The sequence below is a fragment of the Parus major genome, chromosome 5, assembly GCF_001522545.3.
Source record: "Parus major isolate Abel chromosome 5, Parus_major1.1, whole genome shotgun sequence".
NCBI lineage: Eukaryota > Metazoa > Chordata > Aves > Passeriformes > Paridae > Parus > Parus major.
In genome coordinates this window covers 56979205-57004514 of record NC_031774.1, presented here as the reverse complement: position 1 = coordinate 57004514, position 25310 = coordinate 56979205, and the positions used below count along the sequence as shown (strand labels likewise).

Here is a 25310-nt window from a genome sequence, read left to right as displayed (position 1 = left end):
CACAGCCTCCTGGGGTCTTCTTGGCTGAGATCATCCATAACTCCCCAGACAAATTAGTGCAGGCCTTGGTGTTGTGCCCTGGGGTTTCTGCTGCTTTCACTTTGATTCCCCTTGTGACTCAACCATTTTATGCTGAGAGGGATTCACAGTCTGTCTCTCTCCACGTCACTTTTCCTCCTGCTTCCTGCAGTGATGATTTCCTAGGGAAAAAAAAAACAAACAACCAAACCTAGAAATGCTGAGCTGTTGCCCAAGCACTTTGGCTGTGGTGAGTGTAGATACTTCAGGACTCAGGTAGCGGCCTGGCAGCAGCATGGCATTGAAAACCCATCACTCCTCTGCAAACTGGGAGCAGCAGGAGGGGCTGGCCATGCTACAGGAGGAGGGCTGGCCTTGTCCTCCCACGTTCAGCCCCAGAGAAGTCACTGAAACTCAGCCCACTGCTCATGGCAAGCCCAAGGCTTGCAGCAGCAAAGCAGCACTGTGCAGTTGGGCATGAGGTCCCTCTAAACTGGATCTTATTGTGGGATATTCATCCTGGAGGACTCAGGACCTCTTCTTCCTAGCACTTTGTGGCTCTGTAATGCTTTGCAAGCAGATCTGGATGAGCACCCATTTATTATTAATTATCAGAGTCATTATGTGAAGACACAAAAGCAGCCAGAGTGCAGAGGCAGCTGTGCTGCTGAACAAAGCACCCTGCCAGCACCAGGACTGATCTCACCAGCCCTGCAGGCTGCAGGTTTGCAGCCCTGGCCTGCATGCACAAAATGCCACTTTTCTGATGTGTTTTCCAAATTATTCATTTCAGCCTGTACAACAAACTTCCCAAAGAGCAGCACGTGTTGAATCTGTCTTTCGAACTAGGTTTTGGTGAGGTGCTCTTTGGGCATGGGTCACAACCCCTACCCTGAGTGCTCGGATTGGGAATTTGGAAGGGCAGTGGTTGATCTCATTAACAGAAAGAGACTTCTCTCAGGATCACTACGGGGCAGCTGTGCTGGCTGCTTAGGTCTCTGCTGGCATCTGCTGGATACAGGAATCAACACCAGTGCTGGGGTGTTTCGTACTCCTGAGCTCTCCCAGTTCTGGTGATTGATGGCAGCTATTACAGCCCATCTGGCTGTCACTTATAAATACTGCTAATTGGACTGCTAATTGTTCACAGTTCGTAAGTTATGCACACAGCATTTGCTTTGAACGGAGGCTTCATCCACAGATTAGGAAGGGAGTGGAAAATAACTACTTGAATGAATCTGACGATTGAATCAGCAGGAAAACTACTGCTGCATGCAGTTGGAGCAGTATGTTCTAAAATGCTTGTCATTCATCAAGATTTAATATTTTCCTTCTGAGATATAATGCTTTAGTTCAGTCAGGAGCGTATTGTCATTGCCAAATAATAAGGTACTCTTAAACTGAGGGTTTAAGTGTGCTGGAAAGTCAACAAGAGACTAAAGAGCCCAAAGACTCATTTTTAATTTGCCTTTGACTGAAGTTGTCTCCAGGATCCAGGGCTGAACTGGCCTTCAAATCACTTGAGCTCCTCTTTCTCTTATGCTGAATATCCTGCACAGAACAATCCACGTGATTTTGGGTGTGCCAAAATATGTCCCACCATCCTTGATCAAATAAGATTTGTGCAAATTGTTTTGTCCAGGCTCATCTCAAGGGAGGGAAAAGGAAAGAGGCTGGAGGGTTGGAGCCTCAGAGCCAGTTTTGTAGGGTCTAAAACATCAGTGTCTTCCTGCCTTCTGAGTTTTTCAGCCCAAAGAAAGGGGACCTCTAAGTGGGGTGACAGCAGCATGGGCATGTGGGAGGTGTGGGGGTGATGTCCCACAGTGGCTTGGCCAGGAGCCACCTGCTGCAATGTTTTCTCACCCAAGAACAAGCAGATGCAACTACAGGCAGATATTTCAGACCTAGAGTAAAACAGTGGCTTAATCCACTGGTTTCTTTCTCCCAGATGAGCTTGTGGAGCCATTGTGAGGTGCAGGGACAGACCTCACCCACTCTGTGTTGCTGGGTGAGAGGCACAACCTTCAGCACAGCTGGGACACAGCAGCATTTCGAGCACTGTTTTGGCAGGCAGCCTGCAGCTTTGTTTGTGGTTTATTGAAGACCATTTGGTTGTATTTTTTAAAACATACTTTTAAAAATGTGGCTGTAGAGACCTATGTACCTGACTTGTTCAACAGTGCTGTGATGAGTGGCTGAGGGAGTGTTTAGCCAGGAGAAAAGGAGGTTTGGAAGAGATCTCTCTACAACAACCTGGTCTCTTCTCCCAGGTAACAAATACAAGGGCCAGATGAAAATGCCTCAAGCTGCACCAGAAGAAATTTAAATTGGATATTGGGGAAAATTCCTTCAGATAAAATGTTGCCAAACACTGGAGCAGGCTGCCCAGGGAAGTGGAAGAGTCACAATCCCTGGAGGCATTTAAAAGACATGTAGATGTGGCTCTGAGGGACATGGGCTAGTGGTGGATTTGGCAATGCTGGGACTTGATGACCTAAGAGGCCTTTTTCAATGATTCTGTGATTCTGTGATTCTGAGGAGCACAGGCCAGCTTTGGAACACAAGCTGCTCTCTACTGAAGCTGAACCAGGTCCATGTCAAAAAGGATCAGGTCAAGAATCTCCCCTTGCTACAGCCCAAGTTAGCTCTTCACAGAAATGTGCCAATTTGTGATGCCTCCAAAACCACAGCCAGCTGCCCTCATTCAATTCCTCACATGCAAGACTAACATGCACCAGCCTGAGCTTGTTAAAAGTATGTTGAAACCTGTGTTAGAGCAGCTTCACCACCACTTTCCTAGAAAGCTGAGTGACTTCCACTCACAGTGCAGCTCCCTCAGTCCTGCCATCCCCACCCTTCCCTTGCCATAACTGACTGCCACAGAGATGCTTCCCTGGGCTGTGGTACCCTGGTCAGGACATCAAATCAGTAGAAAAGGAAACCAGTATGAAAAAGAGGGAATCAGTGGTTGTTCAGTGCCTGAGTCAGCTGGGGTGGCAGGGACAGAAGGGACAGGGAAGGTGGCCAGAGCCAGGCACTGAGGGGAGCAGGACCACCCTCTTCAGGAGCTTTCTGCCATATGCTCTGCATGATCAATTATCCCCCACCAACCTCCTTGTTACCACCTGCAGCTCCCCAGGTAAGAATGAAATCCAATCTCATCATTCTCAACCATCCCTTTCCATTTACACTTAGCCAGCATTGCTGTGGAAGGGCAGGTGTGCCAGAAATTCCTGTCCTGCCCTTCCCTTCCAACAAGCCAGCCGTGTTCACTCGCTGTCAAACAGCTCCTGTGAAGAGCAGTGGACTTTCTGCACAGCTGCTTTCTGAAACAGCAAAAAGATACTGCTCAATCTGCAAAATCCAATAGCTGCAGGGCAAATTAGCAGTGCTGTGTAGTCAAGGGTCAGATCTTTTCCTCATGGGCTTCAGGAACATCAGAGAAGAAAGTTACAGTAATGCTTACAGCACTGAAACCAGCTCCATTAAAATTTCACAAACATTAGGTCTCTCTACTGTCATTCATCTGGCAATTTTTTACAGGAGTTCCCTTCCCAGTGCTGGCCTGAGGATGATGCCAGGCTGAGACACTTTCTTTTCCTGCATAAAAGACAATTTATTTCTTGTTTCACAAAATAATGATACTGTTTTTACTTGCATCACAAACAGCTGAAAAATAAGGTAAAACCAAAACACTGCATTTTTAAAGCCTGTACAAGGAAAAATACTGTCTCACACTTAACTCTGGCAAAGACAAATGAAGGCCAAATCTTAATTTCTGATTCAAAATACTAATTTAAGGCTTTGGGCCTTTGAACAAGAAGATCAATATTATCAGAACACTGATAAATTCATTCAAATTTATGCTATGCAATTGCACTTTCATGGTGTTATTTTCAACAGCAAACAGCTGGTTTTTATATATTGTATTCCAGTGGATTGCTGCCATCAATACAACAATATCTGCTCTGTGCATATACACATTTTCACACGCTGCAGAGCACACACTGAGCACGTGGGGTACTGGTTTACCTCTCCTTTCACACACTTCTCTCACACAGCTCCTCTAATTATGGTAAAACTCTTGGAGATGTCAGACACTTTGGATGAGCTCAAAAAGAAAACATACATCTTGTGCACACCACAGTTGACGCCCACACCCTTTTCAGTCTGTCTGAGGAACTCATGTTTCTCATATTCATAGTATTTTAAGTTGACTGTACCCGCAAAAAAAGAGAAAAGGCTGCTGAGATTCCAACACCTGAGGTATTACCCTCCTTTCCTTCCCATCCAGTACCATACATTTTCCCTTTTACAATCACTTTTTTTGTTATGCTTCAGAGTTTAAATAAAAAAAATAATAAACAGATCACTTTTCCAGCCTGTCCTACAGTCTGTGACTGTATGACTGTTGGCACTTGCACATATAACGGGTAAAAGCAACATTTTCCTGCCACGATGCGGTTTTCACAGTGTGGTGATTTCAGAGCGGCTTCCAGCTGCCAGTGCTCAGCTTTCAATTGCTTTTTTGGCACTTAACAAACAGCTCACACAGTCGTTCAGTCAGCTTTGGTGTGTCAGCCTCTGAGCTTCACAGTGGCACTTTCTGCAGGTCTGGAGCAAACGCTGTCCTGTTCCTGCAGCTGAGCTTTTAGGCTGGCTGGGCTTGGTGGCTGTCACCGATGCATCAGGCCTGCTGAAAAGGAAGAATTTCCCTTCCTTGCAGAGCTCTTGCTGCTTGTAGATCGGGTCTCCAAAGCAGAGCTCGCACAGTGGAGAAGAAACACAGTGCCATCACAGTTTCCCGGTAACCCGGCTGCACAGGGCTCCAAGCACCAGGACTTTCTTCAGGGAGACAGCCCCGGAGCCAGAGGCCTCCGTCCCGGCCCCCATCCCCTCAGAGGCTGGTGTCCATGGCGCCCGCTTTGGCCTTCAGGGTGGCCTCGGAGAGAGTGTCCGGCTGTCCATCCCGACAGAAGAGCACCGCGGGAGTCTTGCAGGCCCACATGGCCACCTCTCCGCCGCTGGCCGGGCTGGAGGAGGACAGGCCGCTGCCCGGGGGCCCGCTGTGCCGATTGATGTAGCGCTCCCGGACACGCTCGGCCCGGCTCCGGGGCTCCGGCTGCCGGCCGGGCACCGACAGGTAAGCCACCATGTTGTTCCTAGTCCTGTAGCCGCCCTCCCGGCTGCGCCGCAGCAGCACCGAGATGTTGGGGTTGCGGGCGGCGTAGATGAGGGGGTTGATGGCGCCGTTGGCCCAGGCCATCCCGCTGGCCACGGCGTCCATGGTGGGCGAGAAGGGCAGGCGGCCGGCGGCCGCGGCCAGCCCCAGGATGCAGTAGGGCCCCCAGCAGCAGATGATGGAGACGATCATGATGAGGACGGTGGTGGCCGTGCGCATCTCCCCGTAGGCGCGCAGCAGGTGCCCGTAGGTGGTGAGCGGCCGCACGCGGCTCTCGGCCAGCCGCACCGCCCGACAGATGTTGAAGTGGCAGAAGCACATGACGGCGAAGGGCAGGAGGTAGCAGAGCACGATGAGGGCAGCGCCGTAGGGCGGCCCGAGCCGCGAGGAGCCCCAGGGCAGCACGTAGACGCAGCGGTAGGCGCCGGGGTTGGCTTCGCGCCGCCCCTCGCCCGCCAGCCCGTACCAGGGCCCGGCCAGCGCCAGCGCCGCCAGCCACACCGCGGCCAGCAGCTGCGCGGCGCGGCGCCGGCCCATCTTGTGCCGCGGCTGGCGGACGATGGCACAGTAGCGGTCGAAGGAGAGTAGGGCCATGGTGAGCGTGGCCGCGATGCCCAGCCCGGCGTGGAGGGCGGCGCTGGCCAGGCACAGGCGCTGCCCGAAGAGCCAAGCGCCGGGCGGGCGGCTGAGCAGGCTGAGGAAGGCCAGCGGCAGGCAGAGCAGGGCGCCCAGCAGCTCCGACAGCGACAGCGACAGCACGAAGGCGTTGGTGACCGTGCGGAGCTGCCGGTGCCGGGCGATCACCAGCACCACCGCCCCGTTGCCCAGCGCCGAGAGGGCGAAGATGAGCAGCAGCGCGGCCGCTTGCGAGGCCAGCGCCGCCGCCGACCACCCCCCCGCCGCCGCCGCCGCCGCCGCCCCGCCGCTCTCGTTGCCGCCGCCGCCGCGGGAGAGGTTGCCCGGCACGGCCGCCGCCGGCTCCATGCGCAGCCTCATGGCCCGGCCCCGCCGCGGCTGCAGAGGCCCCGCCGCTCCCGGCCCCCCCGGCCGCTGACGTCGCTCGGCCGCCGTTGCCCGGGGAACCGGCCCGGCCCGGCCCGGCTGGACCCGGGGGCGGCGGAGCGGAGCCCTTATTACAGACGAGCGGTGGGGCCGGGGGACCGCACCCCACACCGCCGTCAGCCCCATCCCGGAGTCGGCCATGGGTCCCCACAGATGTGCTCCCCTGGCAGGTCCTCTCCCCACCACGAAGGACCGGCTACCCCGAGACACTCAGGGGGAGGCCGGGATCACCACCCCGGCTCACCGGGCCGGGCTTTGAGGGATCATCACCTGTAGGATTGAGGGATCAGGCCAGGGATCTGCCATGGGCAGCAAGACCCTTTGTCCCCACTGTCATCCGTGCTGCCTGCCCCTAGCTGGAATTTTCTTAGAGATGGGGGTAGAGAATAGGTAATGAAGGATGCATCGCAATCAATGCCTGAAGAGCCTCCAAACGTCCTGTGCTGGGCTTTGTGACTTTCTGTCCGAGCTCCTTCCCAAGAGCTGGGCTGGGGGGCTGGTCAGAAGAGAGATGCCCAGATGAAAACACAGGTAAGAGTGTGCTCCTGCAAGCTCAGAGGATGTGTGTGTCACTTCTTGTTCTCCTGGACTAGAGGTTGTACGGGACTTACAAGGGGGTTACAGGAAAGCTGGGAGCAAGAGCCCCAGACACCATCCTAAAACCCCTCTATTGTCAGCACGGCAGTTGCATAAATCGGGATTTTTGTTTCCTCCTGCTACAAAGTTATTTTCAAGCTGACAGAAGAAATTCCTCCCAGGCTTTTCTGTGCCAACCTTATCTAAGTTCACCAGTATGACTTTCTCCCTTCTGCTGCATGAGCTTCTGTGAGATGATCATTCTCATTTTCATGTCTCATTTTAACAAGTGCCAGTTCCTCCCATGAGTGTCTTCATTTAACAAGCACCATTTTGTCCAGAGACACAGTGGAAGTGACAGACCACCAGAGGTCTGAAGCTCTGCTCCTGCCACTGCAAATGCTTGTTTTTTCCCTGGAGGGACTCTGACAAAGCAAGCACTGACTGCACTCTGGTGCACAAGCTGCCTCTGGACTGGGACAAAATCAGTAAATAATTAGCAGTCAAAGGTCTTCATGGCTCAGACCTTCAAACACAGCTGCTCCTGTTGAAAGTTAACCACAGGGTATTTGCAGCCAGTGGTCCAAGATAAGCGAGAGAGGAAGGCTTAGGGAAGCAGCACAGCATGGACACCCAGCAGGAACATAGGAAATTCTGATCAAATAGCTGCATCCAGCCCCTGGGTGCAGGAGAGCCCTGGTGGCGTGAAATGAGTGAGGAAAGGACAGGCTGAGCAGGGAAGTCGGGGCATGAGACAGAGCAGCACAGCTGGCTGAGCAGGAGACAACAAGAGCTAGCAATTCAAACCCAGAGTCATGACATACTCAGCAGAATCCTGCAAATGAGCTCTGAGAGTGAAAACAAGGAAAACGGCAGAGTTTTCAGTTGGCATTTAATAGAAATTAATTTTGAAATTCATAATTTGCAGACATAGAGAAGGCACATAAATCTGAAGGCAGCTCTCCCAAGATCAGCTCCGTTTTCTGTGAATTATTGGGAAGAAAAAGAAGAAAACTGCTACAGCTTCTCAGAGCAGCTTGTATATGCTAATCATAGTGCACCCAATATGCTAATCACAACAGGGCAACAAGCCTGTTATCCTGAAATGTGACAAATGCTGTCACACCACCCAAGGCTGTTCCTGTTCCAACGTGTGGGGAAGCAAACAGAAATTCATGGGCAGGAGAAGTGCAGCACCATCAGTGAGACTTTGCCACCATCCATGGCTCGGGTCACTTGAAGAAGAAGCCATGTTTCAGTGGGTCCTCCTCTTCAACAGTGAAGGTGGCTGTACCGGTATAAAAGGCTTCTCCTGAGACTTCCACAATGACAGCGTTGTAGTTCCCAAACTTGGCTTCCTGCAGGGGCATTAGGATGAGGGTAGAGGCAACAGAAGGTTCTCCCAACCCCACAGAATTCCTGTGCTACCTGGCATTTATGCAGACACCCCTCCCCGAGCACTCTGTCCTGCTACATCCCAAAGCGTGCAGCAGCCACACAAAACAAGGTCCTAAAATCCTCCAAGGGCCAGGTTTGTGGGAGGGCAAGACCTACAGGCACCTCCCTCCTTCCTTACACCCTTCTCCAGGAACAGAAAGGCTTTTCTGCTTCCCCACTGTGCACATTTCCAGCAGCCCTTGAGACAAGGGAAAGCCCAGCACAAGCCACTTGCCTTCACTGCCTTCCCAGTGAACAAGGAGCCCGTGGTGCTGCTCCGGAAGGTTCTGCTCTGGCCCAGCTGGATGAGTCCCTTATGGTACTGCAAGGCAATGCGAGCTGTCACCCCTGAACCTGTCGGACTTCGGTCAACCTACAGCAGGAGAGATGAATCAGCTCTAGATTTTGGGGTTTAATACAAAATGAGATTGCTCCCTTCAGTTCTCTCTGCCACCTTCACACTGCACTTGGGGGAAGCCCCTCCAACCCAGGGTTTTGTAGAGAATTCAGATATATCACAGCTGAGAAGGAAAAAAGAAGCAAGTTTGGGGTACTTTTGGACTGTGATTGGCTTTGGCACAGTTAGGGGTGGATGATCTACTTCACACTGAGGTTATTTAGGAACACTTGGAATCTTCCCAGCATCTTAAAAGGACTGAGAGGGGCTAAGGCCACCTGCCCCATTCTCACACCTCAAGGCAAGATTGGTTCTCCTTATGCTGAGGGAACTCCTGGCCAGCATGGTTTTTAAAATCTCCAAAAACACAGCTTCTCAGGTGATCTGTCCCAGTGCTGCATACTCCTCACTGCTGGGAAGTCCAACCAAAACTTCCCCTGCCATTTAGATCATACCTTATGCTCTGCAAACAAGAACAGAATTTTAACACCCCATTTCTCTCCTGTTGTTCATCCCTAGCAGATGTTCCCTAGATTAGGACTTCAGGGACATGCACTATGCTGGGTTCCTGTCACAGCCCCTGAATCCTGGATTCCAATCAACAGGTTTTGGATATGAAACTTTTTGAAATGTCACCATCTAAGGTGTGAAGAAGGATTTCTGCTATTAGGAGCAAAACCAGAATTGGCACTCAGCTCTCCAGGGACATGACAGCAGCACAAGCAATCATTGCCCAAACTAAGAATCAGAACACTCTCTCTTCTTTGCAGAGGATCTAAGGGACAATTGTGGTGCCTCTTGTGCCTGAGAAGAGCTCATTTCTGTACCTGTTCATCTGCAAACACACAGATGTTGGTGGTGGGCTCCTCACTAAAGGCATCTTTCCCATCTGTCAGTATGGTGCCATAGAGGAAAGCCAGGTCTTCACTCTCAGGGTGATGAAGCTTGAACTGGGAACAGCACAGAGAGGTCACAAATGTACACAACAGCAGCAATGTGTGCAGTGCAGCTTCTGTGAGAGACCATGGGAGGGGACAAGGCCACATTACTGCATTTCCACCTCTGCTTTGCAGGTAACAGAGAGAAGCAGGAAGGCTCCTTTTCACATCCTTGTTACAGACTGAAATTCAACGTGAAGCCAGGAGGACGGGACTCTTCCACCATACTGAGCATCTCAGTCTGGTGCAGTCACCCCAAAGGGAACATGCTGGGATACCACAGTGCTCATCCATACCTGTTTCTTCACTGCTTCTGTCACTGCACTCGCTGCACTGACAAGGTCTCTGGTCTTTGAAGAGCACACATCAAGGCCCAGCTGCTCGGCATTGAGGAAGGCGTAGAAAGTGCCACCGTAGCCAATGTCAACCACCACCTTCCCATGGCCAGGGACATCAATGGCCAAGTCTGAGCAGGAAAAGGGAGGAAGGTGAGGAGCTAAAACTGTGCGAAGCCATGGGCTCCAGTGAAGGAACCCAGTGGACGGGGATGGTAACTTGAGTACTCCTATGGCACCTTATAGAGCTCATCACCCTGATGACCTCTGCAGAACTAGGGAGATAACTGCCTGATGCCCCTCAGCCAGCCCACCACCAACCACCCCACAAAACCCGGTGGTCCCCACCGGTGGCGGCAGCGAAGGCGGGCACGCTGTGGAAGCGCACGGGGTTGCCGCTGCGGTGGCCGTCCCAGGGCACGAAGGCGGTGACGGGCCCGCAGGGGCAGCGCAGGCGGACGGCGGTCTCGGGCCGGGTGGGCGCCGGCACCAGCCCGTAGTCGAGGGCGAAGCGGCCGAGGGCCATGACGGCGTGGCCGCACATGGCGCTGTAGCCGGCGCAGTGCAGGAACAGGGCCGCCAGGTGCGCGCCTTCCGCCGCCGCCCCGCCGCGCACCACCACGGCCCCGTACATGCCGGCGTGGCCGCGCGGCTCGTGCATCAGCGCCCGCCGCACGTGGTCCTGCCTGGCCGCCACCTCCCGCCGCAGCGACAGCAGCGACAGCCCCGCCGCCGCCGCCTGCTCCGCCGCCTCCAGCCGCGGGATGATGCGCAGCGGCTCGCCGCCCGTGTGCATCTCCACCGTCTGCAGCACCGCGCCCGAGGGAGAGTGCGGCGGCAGCGCCCGTCCCGTTCCGCCACTGCCACTGTCACCGTCACCGCCGCCCTGCGCCGCCATCGCGCCCGCTACACCGGGGCGGGGGCGCGCCCGTGCCACAGGCCACACCCCGAGAGACCACGCCCACAAACAAGAGACCACGCCCACCTCGGCATCTCAGCATGACGTCACGGCACGTCGCGCCCACATAATGCAGTCCCGCCTCATAGCCACGCCCATACCCGTAAACCACGCCCCCAGACCACCCCCGGAGGCCCCGCCCCTTGCGGGTTCCCGCGCCCGCATTCCCGGGGAGCCGGCCCGCGGCGGAAGCGGAAGCGCCGCGCCGGAAGTGCCGGGGAGGCGTTGCTGGGTTACCGCGATGTTCCGCGCCGGTAGGACCGGCCGGGATGGGGCACCGGGACGGGCCTGGGAATGAGGGTGGGGGTGTGGATGGGGTTGAGGTGTTGTCAGCGGCTGGAGCGGGCCGGGACTGGCGTTCGCTGCCTCTTCCGGTAACGCGGCCCGCGCTTTCCCCGCAGCTGTGGACATCCAGCCCGCCTGCCTCGGGCTGTACTGCGGCAGGACCGTGCTGTCGGTGAACGGCTCCGTAGAGACGTACGGGGACTGCGGGGTAAGTGCGAGGCTCGGTGGGTGCGGGTGGCTCGGCGGGTCCCGGCCCTGCGGCTCGGGGTGACCGCGGCTGCGGGGCGAGAACAGCAAACGGGACACGGTTCCCGAACGACGTGCTGGAGGCTCGGTGCTGAACCCGAGCTGAGTGGAAAAGCTGGAACAGAACGGGATGGTGTTGGAGAGCTGTGCTAAAATAAATCACTGTGCTCTCCGATTTTATTGGAGTGCTAAGGGAGAGCGAGATTCAGGAAAGGTTCGATGAAAGGGGGCAAGAAACTGGGGAACAGTGGTTGTGAGCAGCCTGCTGAGGGAGCTGAGATGAAAAGGAGTGGTGTGACAGCAGGAGAGGAAAATGGAGGCTTGCATGAAGGCTTTTAATCATGCCTCACCCTTGTTTATATTGAAATGAAGAACCAGAGAGAGCAAATCTCAGTAGAGAAATTACTGAGGTTTTGTCTTTTTAAAATCTGGTCTATGTCTTGCCCTGTACTTCTTCAAGCTGTTTTTCCATTAGCTGCAGTGATTTGCTGTTGGGATTCTAAATACAACCTCTGCTTTCTGTAGGTGTGTCCTAGAGGCCAAAGAACTGATGACAACAAAATCTGCCGGGAATGTGTGGGGTCTCCAGACCGCTATGACTGGCTGTACCTCGGCTTCATGGCCATGTTGCCCCTGGTTTTACACTGGTTCTTTATTGAGTGGTATTCTGGAAAAAAGAGGTTTGTGTACCCTTTCTCTAGATGAGTTGTTTGAAACTGGAAGTCTTTTATCCATGAGTGATCAGTCTGAGATACTGAACTGTCCAGCAGTTCCTAGACTGGTTTGGGTTGGGGGGAACATTGAAGATTATCCAGTTCCAATTCTCTCTCATGGGCAGGGACACTTTCCAGTAGACCAGGTTGCTCAGAGCCCCATCCACCCTCGTTGATTGAGCTGATACAGTTCACAGAAGTTTAGAGCAGCTGTAGGAGGGTTTATTTACAAATGTAAGTGTCCTGCAGGACACCCTTTCCAGTCACTGCCCTCAGGGCATGGTCCATACCTCTTTAATGTGGCGGTGCACAGTCCATCTGGCAGCTTGGGCTGGATTTGGTTTCCCAGCAGACAGAAGCAGCAGGCTGTATCATCCCCACTCTCTTGGGCCAGTGTCAGCAGGGCTGCACAAGTGCACTGAGCGGATGGGTCTGAGTTTTCTCTTTAGAAATATGCGTTCTGGGTTTGGGTCTTGATAGCAGAGCTGCTGTGGCCTTAACAGCAGAGAAGTTCTGTAAAAAAGAAGTTTAAATCCATAGCTGCATGTGGCCATTAGGTGTTAGACTGGAGTTTTTTAATGATGGTTCTGGAGTGTACTGAACTGTGCCTGTCCATGGCAGTGGGTTGGAACTGTATAGTCTCTAAAGTCTCTTCTAACCCAAGTCATTGTGTGATTCTATGAGGACTGAAAAGATAGGGGACTGGGAATGTTTAACATATGAATATTTACCATCTTCAACAAAAACTTGCAACTTTGGAAGTTCTGCTTATATCACATGCAGCAATGTCACCCCTCCTGAGACATGTGGCGCGTTACCTTCACTGCTCTTCTCTTTTGCACCCTAAATCATCTGAGATTGTTAAAGTGGCTTTTAGCTCTGCAGAAGGCTCTGTCCAGCCCAGGCCCTGTTTCCAGCGGGTGTTGGGCTTTGGCAGGAGCTGGCAGCGGGGCAGTGCCGGTGTGTGTTGTCCCGCAGCTCCAGCGCGGTGCTGCAGCACCTGACGGCGTTGCTGGAGTGCAGCGTGGCGGCCGTGGTGACGCTGCTGCTCAGTGACCCCGTGGGCTCCCTGCACATCCGCTCCTGCCGCGTGAAGAAGCTCTCAGACTGGTACACCATGCTCTACAACCCCAGCCCCGACTACATCACCACAGTGCACTGCACCCACGAGGCCGTCTACCCCCTGTGAGTGTCAAGGGTTTGTGCTCCCTGCCCTTTGTACAGCTGCCTTTCTGTCCCTGCCTCTCCTCAAAGCTGCCAGAAGTGTTCAGGTGGAGCTGGGATCAATGAAGTCAGTTCCTATAATCCTTGGTGCATTGAGCTGTTTTTCGTAGATTTAGCGACACTTAATGACTTTCTGAGTAATCAAAGCAAGTGGCATAGCCCAGGTTATCACACAATCAATTTAGTTGGAAAAGATCTGTGGGATCATTGAATCCAACCTATGGCCCAACACCACCATGACACTGAGTGCCAATTCCAATCTTTCCTTAAACAACTCTAGGGATGGTGACTCTGTCACCTCCCTGGACAGCCCATTCCAGTGTCTGATCACCCTTTCTGTGAAGAAATTCCTGCTGATGTCCAACCTGAACCTCCCCTTGTGCAGTTTGAGAATGTCCTCTCCTCCTGTCACTATGTAGCTAAAAACTTTTTTTCTTTTTGTTTTCCTTTCCTTGGAAAAGAAACATCTTGACTGTTTCCCCTAGGGAAAAGTGAGCCCATCATTTACACCTTTTGCCTATAAAGTCTTTAGAGCTCACTGACTAACCCTAAATTCCTTAGCTGTGACTCGAATCTCCATGAGAAAAGTGCTTATTTTAAGGATTTGTTTTTTCTTCCAGGTACACCATCGTGTTTATCTATTATGCCTTCTGTCTCGTGTTGATGATGCTGCTTCGACCTCTCCTGGTTAAGAAGATTGCCTGTGGCTTGGGAAGGTCTGACCGATTTAAAAGCATTTATGCAGCACTCTACTTCTTCCCCATCCTCACCGTGCTGCAGGCCGTGGGAGGAGGCCTCCTCTGTGAGTTCTCTCCTAAAAACACTCCTGAACACACCTATAAATGCACACTGAGGACTTCAGGGAGAGTAGGGAGGGACACTTTTTGCTTTGGGAATAAGGATATTGTTTAGGGTTATTTTGAGGGGTTTCACCTGAAAAGGTTGCTCATTAGGAGCTCTGTCCTCACCAGGCTCCTGCCCAACACTGCTTTGCCTCAGGCAGTGCTGCTGGAGATTGTCCCTTTCCCAAAGAAGGAATAGAGGGGGTGTGAGAGGAAAGTACTTCTGAGTGAGCTAGTTCCATTTTTTGCTAAGGCAGAGTTGTCTGATTTTGGAGATGGATTTCAGTGTAAATTTGGGGAGATTGACTATTTTTGGTTCAGCTTCCAGCATTCTTGTCACATTTGGAGAAGTGCCACAAAATCTCCACTCAGCCTACTTTTCTCATTATGTGCCTTTTTCAATTTGTGGTGTAAGTGTTGAGTAACTCCACTGAGAAACAGCAGAAAACCTCAGAGGGAGCAGCTGAAGGGCTGTGCTTGGCTGACCCTCACTGCTGTGCATGTGTGGTGCTGTGCTAAGAGGCAGCTAGAGTAGCTCAGTTTGCTTCACACCTGTGGAAAAACTCTCTGCTGAAGGATAAGCTGTGCCATTTTTTGCCTGCTAACATGTTGCATGTTTGCCTTTAGATTATGCCTTCCCATACATCATCCTGGTGCTCTCTTTGGTTACATTGGCTGTGTACATGTCTGCTTCTGAAGTGGAGGTGGGTAAACATGTTTCCTGTGTTAAAACTCAGAGTAAAAAAAGACTTGAGTGAGCAGAGACCACTTTGTCTCTTGCCTTTTCTCAGTGGTGTATTTTACATTTAAGCCTCTTCCTTTATCCCTTCCCCTCTTGGCTGGAGGAGTCTCACATGAGAATTCCCTCTGATGGTGCACTGAGAAACTGGGTGTGTGCTGGAAGGGCTCAAACCCAGGAGGCTTCACATGGTTTTTGTGCTCTACCTGTCACAATTCTTAACTTTCAGGAGCTGGGTAACAGGCTGAATGCTAAGAGGATATTTTGTTTATTTTGCAAGTTTTTCAAGGATTTGCTCGTGAGGAAGAAAAGACTCGTTGTCCTCTTCAGCCACTGGTTACTTCATGCCTATGGAATCATCTCCATTTCCAAACTGGATAAGCTTGAGCAGGACCTGCCTTTGCTTGCCTTGGTACCTGCCCCTGCCCTCTTCTACTTGATGACAGCAAAGTACACAGAGCCCTCACGCATCCTCTCCGAAGGTGGGAATGGACATTAAAAGGAGCCTGTGCCAGCAACTCTGTCCCAGTGATCTGGATGAAGCAGTTTTAGTGCTTGTCACGCTTTGGAAACTTCTGTTTCCAAAAAAGAAGTTTATGTGCCAGACTTCTGGTGAAACACCTCTGGGTGAGACTGTATAATATTAAAAAGCTGCACTTTGTGTTCTTCCTAAGTATCTGGTATAGATCAAAAGCAATGTCTTTTTATCTGTTTATCACTGTGAATCTGTATAAAAAGCTTGTGACACATCCTAGTACAATGGTTTGCTTATGTATTGTTCATTTCCTAACATGATATTTGAATAAAACAATAGAGCCTGGTTTTCAATAGACTTTAATAAAAAAAAATAAAAAATAGAGCTTGAATATAACAGAGAACTTGATTTTTTCATCACATACTCTAGCTTCTATCCCCCACCAGTGAATACAGACTATTTTCTTCCTTCCAGTAAAAGATTCTTCATGATATTTGAGTCTGGAGTCTGGAGAAGAAATGCACTGTAAAAGGAGAAGAAATACCCTGTAAAATTCTCCATAAGGTAGAGTTTATGCCCTGTGTGCTTCATGGAGAGCATTAAATAGATCAAAGATTTTCTTTTTGTGGTAGTTGGGTTAATTTTGGTCAGCGCAACTTGATGCTGTAGAGGTTCTAGAGGAGGAGGCAGAGCAGTGCTGAAGGGCCAAAAACAACCAAGAGTAAAAAGATCCTCTCAAATCAAACTCCTTCCACTGTGGATCTTTGGCTGTAACAGTGCAGATTTCTATGTTTGTGACAACAATGCTTTTTTCATTCTAGCACCTGCCACCACTGCTAAGGACAGAGTCTGCCACAGCTCAGAGGCTTTGAAAGGTGTCACCTCAGCCAGGCTGCCTCGAGCTGTCACTCTCCTCCATAGAAGGGTTATTTTCATTTTGTCTGATATGCCCTTCCTCATAGCTTTATGTGTTTTTTTTTTATTTTAATGTGAAATACCACTTGACAGGCTCACTGCACCTAAAAATTGTGTGCAAACAAACTCAGTCTTGCATGCAGAAGCGAGGTTTTATTTAGGGATTGAGGTAGTAATTGATCTTAAATCAAATACTGTCTGTATTGCTGTGTGCAATGTCTAATTTGCAGACACAGTGATCTAGAGGAGAGTTTTAAAATATGGGATTAAAATTTGTGTTAAAATACCACATCTAAGGACTTTACTCTTTCATGTATGTTTTTGTGTGGACTATGTGTATTGGGTTTAAATGTTGTGCTAGATCTTGTTTTTAAAAGGAAAGTAACAAGCCCCAGGTGAAGAGTACATATTTTGTTAGGTCTGGAAAAACAGTGTGTTGATTTTGAAAGCAGAATGAGGGATTCTGTTAAAAGCAAAGCTTATAGGAAGGGAGTGCACCCCATGGACCTTGCCTGGCACCCCAACCACTGACCTTTCAGCTGGACTCCAGTGCTTTAGCCTTCAGCAAAACCTGGAATGTGAAACACAAATTCATAAAGTCTTTTATCATCTTCTCTCAGAAGCATTAAAAGAAGAATATATATATATTTATATACATAATGGCAGCCACAGAAGCAGCAGTACAAATTGTTCACATGAAAATTTTAAAGAGCATAAACATTAATTAACCACATAGTCCTGAAGCAATAACCACCCAGCCACAAGCTGCAGGAGCTGGGGGTCTGTTAGTTTTATTTATCCTTTGTGGAAAAGCAAACACAGGGTTCTGGGAAGATCAGTGGTGCTCAGACTGTTTTACAGCCCCCTCACTGCTATTCCCACAGCTCTTCAGGAAGTGGAAGTTAAGGATGATTAAGGAAGTTAAGGAATGCCTTAAAGCATTTCTGGTTCTTCCAATAAATGGTCTCAGTGTGGAATGGACACACTGCTCGTGTTTTACAGATTCAGGGAATCACAGAAGAGTTTGGATTGAAAGGGACTAAAAATCCATCCAGTTTCAAGTCCCTGCCATGGCAGGGACAGCTTCCACTATCCCAGGTTGCTCCAAGCCCTGTCCAGCCTGTCCTGGAACCCTTCCAAGGATGGGGCAGCCCCAACTTCTCTGTGCACCTGTGCCAGGGCCTCCCCACCCTCACAGGGCAGAATTCCTTCCTAAACTTAATCCAATCTAAACCTCTTCTTCAGTTTGAAGCCATTCCTCCTTTTCTATCACTACAGTGCCTGATGAAACCAGCTAAGAATTAATATACTGTGGGATTTAGAAGGAAAGAAGGAAGTGTGGAAAAATAAAAAAGGTTGGTGTATCTTACAGTGATCACCCATTCTGGATTTTTGACAGAGTATCCAGTCCTTCCAGCTTGTATTGTAGCCTGCTATAAAAACCACTGATCTTTTCCTCTAATTGCTGAACTTCTGTTCTTAGAGCTGGCACTGTGTTCAGTATTTCCCACTCATTTTCCAGAAATCTGTGTAGTGATACAGAGTAAAATTTATTTATTTTTTTTCTTAATATGAAAAACCCACAAAATGTTAAGAAACTTGTTTTGCTTATCTTGTTTTCCCACAGCTTGACTACCAGACCTGCAGCTCTGCAGGAATCATTGCATAAAAAACCCCAAAGTTTGCTTTTCTCACAGGAAAACTGGTGAAAAAAACTTACTTCATCATTTATTTGAATTTCTGCTAAAAATTAAAGCCACACCCAACCAGAAAAATATTACAAGGCTGATGAGCTGAATGAGAACAGCAAGAACATTATGAGGTACAGATTTAAGAAAAGCTTGAGTATCAAGCTTTGACCAATGAAAGGAATAAGGAAAACTTGTTTTTATAGCCAAGATTTTATACACTGTTGGAAGACACAGATTTAATAATTTGCCTCATATGATTTCAAAGAAAGTAGTGCCTTATTTGCAATATGCAACTTTGTTTTTTACATGGTAAGTGAAATAGATTTATGCAAACCAGTACACCAGAAAATTTAAGTTCATCTTTTGAATAAAGATCTCCTCTGACCATCCCATCAGAAGATTTACAACATTATACCCATTAAGAGATAAAATATTTATATTTATATTAATATTAATATTTATAAGATTTATCCCCATTAAGAGATAAAATAGGGTAGATTGCTGTGCCAAAAAAGTAAAATATAAGGACTGAAAGATATTCTTTAAAATGTCACCTTAAAAAGAAAAAAAGTAATTTATTTTTTTTTTTTTGGTTTTGAAGTAGTTATTAACATGTTACCATGAAGCACTGTCAGGTCATTCAGGCTTTTGCATATTGCTGGCTTGAGTTCACTGCAAAAATATCTTCTTTCATTATTGCTCTGTGAAAAAAATAATTACAACTGAGTATTACCAGACTTTTCTAAATATTTTCCAAAGAGTTTCACTGTTTCTAGAGAGATCAGGAAGAATAAAATGAGTTTTACCTTATGGAAATACAAAGGTTAATGTATTCCTCTGACATTAAAAAGACAGTTTTTCTTTCAACAGCATCATCCATTTCACTCCATCAGACAAATTTTAGGAGTTTCCCAAATCAACACAAGCCACTCTTGTCTTTGGCACCAAATAAAATGGGTGAGAAGAGCCAGAGCAGCACAAGCAGGGAAACTCTTCCTCCTTTGCTCCCACAAAATTGTGTTGACCCAATAATGGGTCAGCTCTACCAGTACCCAGCTAAATTTCATCCTGGGGGAAGCCTTCGGTTCCAGGCAGACAGGATCAGGTAGAGCTGATAGCCAAGGGCCTGAAAGATGTACAGAATCATTTCAAAGCATAAATTCCAAATTTCACAAGCCTGTTCCTCACCTCAGCTGCATCCCAGCCCCCACCATGTGCCAGGGAAGCCTTTTCCTGCAATCCTACAATGCTCCAGACACACAATATTGATTATGCCCCAGGCAGGTGCCTTGCCCTTGGATAATCCTCTTTGTTTCCTTCCAAATTTCACCTCTCTTCTCTGAAAAGCAGAAAAAGAGTTTTTAGACCCTTTAATGACTGCACATTAGATTTAGGCTGTTGTGACTAAAAGCAGGGTCTATCAGTGAATGATTGATTTAAACAGGCTCCTTTAATTTATCTATTTATTTTTAATTTTGTATATTTCTCTTTTGTTTCTCTCTGGGTTTTCTACCAAGGTTAGCCTGATTAATTCTTCTCCTTTTTACAGTAGAGGAAAGAATACTGAAAGTAATCTCAAAAGGTCATCTTAGTCCATCTCTGCTGTACAGCAGAATCAATTAGACCTAAGTACCCCAGACAGATGTTTGATTTGTCCTTAAAAACCCTGGTGGCAGAAATTCTCTGTCTCTGCAAAACTCAGCTGATTCCAGTTTGATCCCAGGGGCTTCCTCTGTGTGCTGGCAATGCTTTCTAAGGGCCTTCTTCTTATGTTAAATCTCTCTGTTCCCAGTGATTTGTCTGAGGAAGTGGACAAGGAGAAAAGCTTACTGTCTTGCTAGGAAGTTTTATTTATTTGATAGCTCCTACCATGCCTTCTCTTAGATTTACCTGTTTCAAATGGAAAAGTTGCACATTTCTTCAGCCTTTTTAAAATCATCTCTACTGAATTCCTCTTCAATCTCAAAATAATCTGCATCCTCCTTTAAACTCTGGGTCTGTCCTATACCAAAGCTACAGTGAGAACTCACACCTTAAATTTTGCCAGGCCACCTTTTCACACACACTGGTCTGACTGTTGACTTTTTCACTGCTGCAAATCTTTGTTGACTTGTGTTCAACTTTTCAACTTTAATCCTGTTTTTCACTGCTTAAGTATCTCCCTCATGTTGGATTTGCATGAATAACTGTTTCTACCTAAATGCAAAAGCATGGATTTTTAAAAATTATTATTAATTTTTTTCCCTTAAATTAATTTTCTGGCTTGCTAAAATAATTCTTAATTCTAGTTCTTCCCTGCAGAGGGTGCTCCCACTCTTATCATTTTTGTCATCTGCAGCTATGATAAGCATTTGCTCTATCCTATCACCTGAGTCTTTCAGGAAAAAAAAGATTAATTCCAGTATGAGGCCAGACCTCCTGCAAACTAACAGGAATTATTCTTCTGTTCAGTCAGTAGAGCATGGGTAACAATTATCTAGGGTGATTTTTCCAGCTGTTTTTGCTCAGCCTGGAAAAGAGGCAGTTGAAGGGACATAAAGGTGTATAAAAATAGCACACCCCTTTGCTGGAGCAATTGAGGAGATGAGTTGCTGTTTCTCATATAAGAACTTCAGAATACCAATAAACTTTTGAGACAGCAGGTTTAAAACATGAGAATTCTTGTCCTTATTAAATAAATGATATAAGTTATTAGGGAGGATAAATGTCTGTGTGAGCTAAAAGAGTCAGTCAGTGATAGGAGAATATTGCACTGAAGATCCAGCATAGCATAAAATTCCATCAAAAGCTATTAAAATGCAGATATCATCCTCACCCAGAGAAGTTCCTGACACTCCATTTGTCATGGAGGTTATACAGAAGAAGGGTCATTCTATATTTGACTGTTCTTGCATTACTCCTCCAAGGAGGACTATTGATCACTGCAGAAGACAGGATCCTGGGAGGACCAGCCCTGAGCCTCACCCAGCCTGGCTATTTTGGGAACTGAAGCTGATTTGAACTTCACTCACCTATTCCTGATGAGCACTTAAATATAATCACGAGCAGCTCTGGCCAAAAAAAAGTCTAATTTGATGTATGTGCATCTCTCAGCATAGTGGAATTCATCTCAGTCAGGGCCAAAGAAGCACAAGTCACAAGTTAAATGACTTTTCAGTGGAAAAATACATCCCTCTTGTTTTGCTGCAGTAGGTAAAAGCACAGAGAGGGAGGGCAGGAACAATTTATGCAGGTTGGGAGACTTGGAGAACAGAGAAACAAGATGATACCCAGGAAATAAAACCAAACAAAGGAATGAAACTGGGCCCAGGATGTGAAGCAACACAGGATTCTGAACTCACTTCTGCACAGGACTTCAATGTCAAGTGCTGCACTGCCTGTTCTTGTTCCCTCTGAGACTCTGAAGTTGGGTAAACCTCGTATCCACTCCTGTGATCAAAGACCAGAAACATCAGATAAACTCAAAGTATAGATGTTTGGATATTCTCACGAGCTTTACAAAGCCCTTTATAAAGGGCTGTAGCAGAAAAATCAGTATAAAAAATGAAAAAAAAGAGTAAAATATGGAGAACAGAGGGAATGGCTCCCTTGGCAGAAACAGGTATGTGAGGAAGGCAGAGAAAGGTGAGCTGAGTCTCATTTCTGTGAACTACTTTGATATTTTGCATCACTGTAATGAGAAGAATGAGCTTGATCTGGCATGGTTCCTACAAAGGAATTTATTCCCCTCACACACATCACCTCCATAACACAGCATGCAGACTGAGGCATTTTGCAAATGAAAATAGTGGAGGGCAAATACAAGAAATACTGAAAGCCCCAAAAGAAAAATGGAGGAGAAAAGGAATCAACTTCAGTTGTTTCATCAAAACAGGAGGAAAAAAAAGAAAAGTAAGAGTTTTACCAGTGTGTCACTGAGTGAAAATAAACAGCTACAATCACTTTTTATACCTCATTCTGCTAGGACACAAAAGAAAGGGCAATCCTCTGATAACATTCTCATCAGCATTGTGTTAGGTGAGGGAGGAAGATGTTTTAGGATGGATCATATGAAGGAAAAGACAGAGTAGGAAAGTATCAAGGTATTATTTGGCATCCTTTTTGTACATTCTGCTTAGCTCAGCTGCCAGAAAGAGCATGAGAAGGAATCCAGCACAATGGTTTGCTCAGCAGTGACAGCCTCAGCCCTGGTTTTTAGGGAGGCTTGAGGAGGACCACAGCTGTCCTCTGTGATGTGGGAGCACAACCTCTCCACCAGCAGAACAAGAACAATCCTCAAGGCCAGCTGTAAATCCACTTTTCTAAAGTCAGGCGTGCACAGAGGATCTTTCCTGCACTCCTGGCACCTGATTTATCCTGTCTCAGGTCAGACAATTTCCCTGGGGACAGAGCACCTGCTGTAGACCAAAGGAGCTCTTGGAATCTTTGAGAGCAGCACAGTTCATACTCAGCATTTCAGTGCCCTGCTTTCTTTGGGAAAGAAGCTGCTCATTGTTCTAAGGAGCAGTGACAGCCAAGTAGCCTTGGGGGGTGTCCTGACCACCATCACTCACTCCAGTAGATTTACTGCAATAATTCAGAGAAAACTTCCACCAGGGCCTAAAATGGGGATGTCTTGACAATGAAGGATGGGGTGGTAGGAATGTGATATCAGTGGGGGCAGGCAGGAGCTGTGGGTCTGGGCTAATGGAGGCAGGAGCAGGAAAATGAAAGAGACACAAGAAATAGGAGTGTGGGTGATTGGGGTCTGTGAATGCTGTGGAAGAGCAGGTGGAGTGGCCATGGGATGGGGAGAATGCAGCTCCCAGCTCGTGCTGCCTAACCCCAGCATGGCAGAGTTTTTAATGGCCCAGCCTCTTGTTTGACATGCACACTTCTGGAGGAGAGGTTTTGGCCACAGCCAGCAGAACCCCCATGTGCAGAGCCCCCAAGAGATTCAGATTCCACCCCCCATAGAGTGAAAGTCAGTAATAACATAAAAAATGCTTGGAGCAAGCCAGCCAGGACAACTCTGAAAACTCCACACTCAGCTTTCCAGACCAGGAACCTCATCCTTGCTGACAAATCTCCCCACAATCCTCCCACGTCCATCTGTCTGCCCCATGCTCTTACTGCACATTTAGTCCCTCCCAAATCAACATCCTAACCTCATCACCCTCTCCTCCCTTGCATCCCAGCACAGAAATACTCTCCAAAAGCTCATCAGACCTCCCAATGCCTCTCAAATATTTCAGCATTAGCCCATGTCCTCAGTAGTAAGAACTCTGAGCCAGGATAAATATATCTCTCTTACCTTTACAGGTTCATTATTGAAATCCTTCTTTTCCTGGGCAATTTTTGATTGTAAAAGTAGTAACTCAGAATCAAGCTGAATCCTAATAAACAAAACCAATGCAGACATATTTAGGAGATTGTTAAGAAAAAAATAATTAAAAAAAATTAAAATTAAGAAAAAAAAAATAATGCATTCTAATTTTCAGATCTTATATGGATATAAGGCATGTCTACATGCTTTTGAGCTCTGTTCCATTCCATCTTTATTCATTAATTCCCACTGACATGTCTGATGAGAATAAAACTGGCAAAGAAAGCAAGGACATCCAGAAGTTGTAGGATTTCTACTACAAGGTCTTAAATTACAAGTCAAGGCAGGCTTGTGGGGAGAGGCAATATTTTCCACAGAAAAATATTTTCACAGGGAGAAAACAGGTGCTTTCAGGTGGGTAAGTCCAACCTTCTGGTCTATAGAATAAAAGTTTGAGCACAAATTTCCATTTCTCTCTTGGGTGAGCATTGTGCATTTATTTGTGTGTTTGACAAGATTCACTCAGAACAAGGGATAACTGCTTCCTTTTTTAATTTCCTGTACAAAACAGGAGTTGTGCAAGAAGCATGAGCCTGCCTAAAGAAGTGTTTGAGGGAAAAAAACCTGATACAAAGTCAAAGAGGATAAACCAAAAGGAAAAAAAGAAGAATAAGAAACCCCAGCATCCTAACAGTCTTAAAGCAAAAAATACAGAACCAGAAATCCATCTTGAACAGGCTTGGGGAGCATGTGGCAAAAAATATAAAGGAAAAAATAAATTGATGAGATATTTTCTTCAGCTCAACTCAACTGAGCAGCTGTAAAAATGCAGCACAAAGGAAAAAAAAAAAAAGAAAAAGAACAAATAAATGAAAAAAAGAAAGAGAAAAACAGTGCAAAACATCTTGGTCAACTTCCCCAGCAAAGATATTTCTGCTGAAGTTAAAGCTGAGAAAAGATAAGACATTTATAACTCCCTACAAGATCAAGGGCCATGGCTGGATGCTGGCTGCAGCTCATTTTTTACAGTAATTTCATTGTTAATTAATGGCAACATTCATTTCACGAGGACATTAATGAAATAGTTCTGCCACCAAGAAAAATAGTAGAGTTCTGAGCAATGGTTTTACACAAGTTTCCAGGAACTCATATTTCCTTCTCTGTAGGGATTCCTAGATCAGATTCAAAAATGGGGTTTGGTTCACCAGGAAGAGTCTCAGCTTTTCCCCCTTTACTTTTGTTCTACAACCCTTCAAAAGGCACATCAAGAGAGAAACAATTTATATATAATAATAATAATTATAAAATTATTATTACAGTGTTAAATTGAGGATGTGCACATTGAGCTCCATGAATACAACATGGATAAATCCACAGAATATTTGGATTATTTTGTTTGTTCACACCTTTTGTGATGCCTTGCAGTTCAGGTGACAGAAGGAGAAACCTCTGTGCCACAGATTCTCTTTTCTGAGGATGCCAAAATGTCTGTCTCTTTAAATTCCATTTTTTCCACTTGCTTGGTTTTGTTTTTTCAGTTTTGCTATGAGAATTAAATATAGCCTATAAAAATAAAACAGAATATGTCAAAACAAATGAAATTTCCAAAACAGCAGATAATGAATCCCTTTACTGCTACTGGTGGGTTTTTTTAAAGTTTTCATAATATCTGCATGAGGATCTAGTATTTTCTAACCCCTCTGAGATTTCACACTTAAAATTTCAACAGCCTGCAAAGAAAAAATACTGAAGGAGCAGTGGTTAAGGCAGTATTTTCTGTATTTAAAAGCATTTAATCACAGAAAGAGTTAAAAAAAATAACCAATGCATCTTGGTAATGAAAATAAACTTTAAAATGTTAACCTGTGAAATCTATTTGAGGGGCTCTCACTGCAGGATTAATTCAGGTTAAAATTCTGGAGGTGTACAAAGTCTTTGATAATGTCTGAACAGTCTTTTCTGAATTTCCTAT

The 25310-nt window shown here is 47.3% G+C and overlaps 3 protein-coding genes across 4 annotated transcripts; 1 reads left to right on the top strand and 2 right to left on the bottom strand.

The window, feature by feature from the left end:
- Positions 1-3590: 3590 nt before the first annotated feature.
- On the bottom strand, positions 3591-6184 carry GPR135 (G protein-coupled receptor 135). The gene has a single exon (XM_015629707.2). It carries the CDS (start codon positions 6182-6184, stop codon positions 4916-4918), a length of 1269 nt encoding a protein of 422 aa, XP_015485193.2. The 3' UTR covers positions 3591-4915.
- A 1529-nt stretch (positions 6185-7713) lies between these two features.
- L3HYPDH (trans-L-3-hydroxyproline dehydratase) lies at positions 7714-10897 on the bottom strand. Its single transcript, XM_015632218.3, has 5 exons — positions 10294-10897; positions 9907-10076; positions 9500-9622; positions 8511-8648; positions 7714-8196 (listed from the first exon to the last, which is right to left on the bottom strand). Exons 1-5 carry the CDS (start codon positions 10841-10843, stop codon positions 8071-8073), a joined length of 1107 nt encoding a protein of 368 aa, XP_015487704.1. The 5' UTR covers positions 10844-10897; the 3' UTR covers positions 7714-8070.
- A 151-nt stretch (positions 10898-11048) lies between these two features.
- On the top strand, positions 11049-15823 carry JKAMP (JNK1/MAPK8 associated membrane protein). Of its 2 annotated transcripts, none has more exons than XM_015632216.2 (7): positions 11049-11157; positions 11305-11396; positions 11960-12114; positions 13126-13332; positions 13992-14173; positions 14841-14917; positions 15182-15823. In XM_015632216.2, exons 1-7 carry the CDS (start codon positions 11145-11147, stop codon positions 15449-15451), a joined length of 996 nt encoding a protein of 331 aa, XP_015487702.1. In that variant the 5' UTR covers positions 11049-11144; the 3' UTR covers positions 15452-15823. The 2 variants fall into 2 exon arrangements, with proteins under 2 accessions (XP_015487702.1, XP_015487703.1); XM_015632217.2 differs by having other exon boundaries at positions 11050-11157; positions 15233-15823.
- Positions 15824-25310: the final 9487 nt, after the last annotated feature.

Coding starts and splice junctions, on each gene's coding strand:
- JKAMP (XM_015632216.2), top strand. Junction 12,115..13,125: donor TGGTATTCTGGAAAAAAGAG/GTTTGTGTACCC, acceptor GTTGTCCCGCAG/CTCCAGCGCGGTGCTGCAGC. Junction 14,918..15,181: donor TGTCTGCTTCTGAAGTGGAG/GTGGGTAAACAT, acceptor CTTAACTTTCAG/GAGCTGGGTAACAGGCTGAA.
- L3HYPDH (XM_015632218.3), bottom strand. CDS start 10,843: ATGGCGGCGCAGGGCGGCGGTGACGGTGACAGTGGCAGTGGCGGAACG. Junction 8,649..9,499: donor GTGTGTTTGCAGATGAACAG/GTACAGAAATGA, acceptor CTCCTGCTGTAG/GTTGACCGAAGTCCGACAGG. Junction 8,197..8,510: donor TCACTGGGAAGGCAGTGAAG/GCAAGTGGCTTG, acceptor ATGCCCCTGCAG/GAAGCCAAGTTTGGGAACTA.
- GPR135 (XM_015629707.2), bottom strand. CDS start 6,184: ATGGAGCCGGCGGCGGCCGTGCCGGGCAACCTCTCCCGCGGCGGCGGC.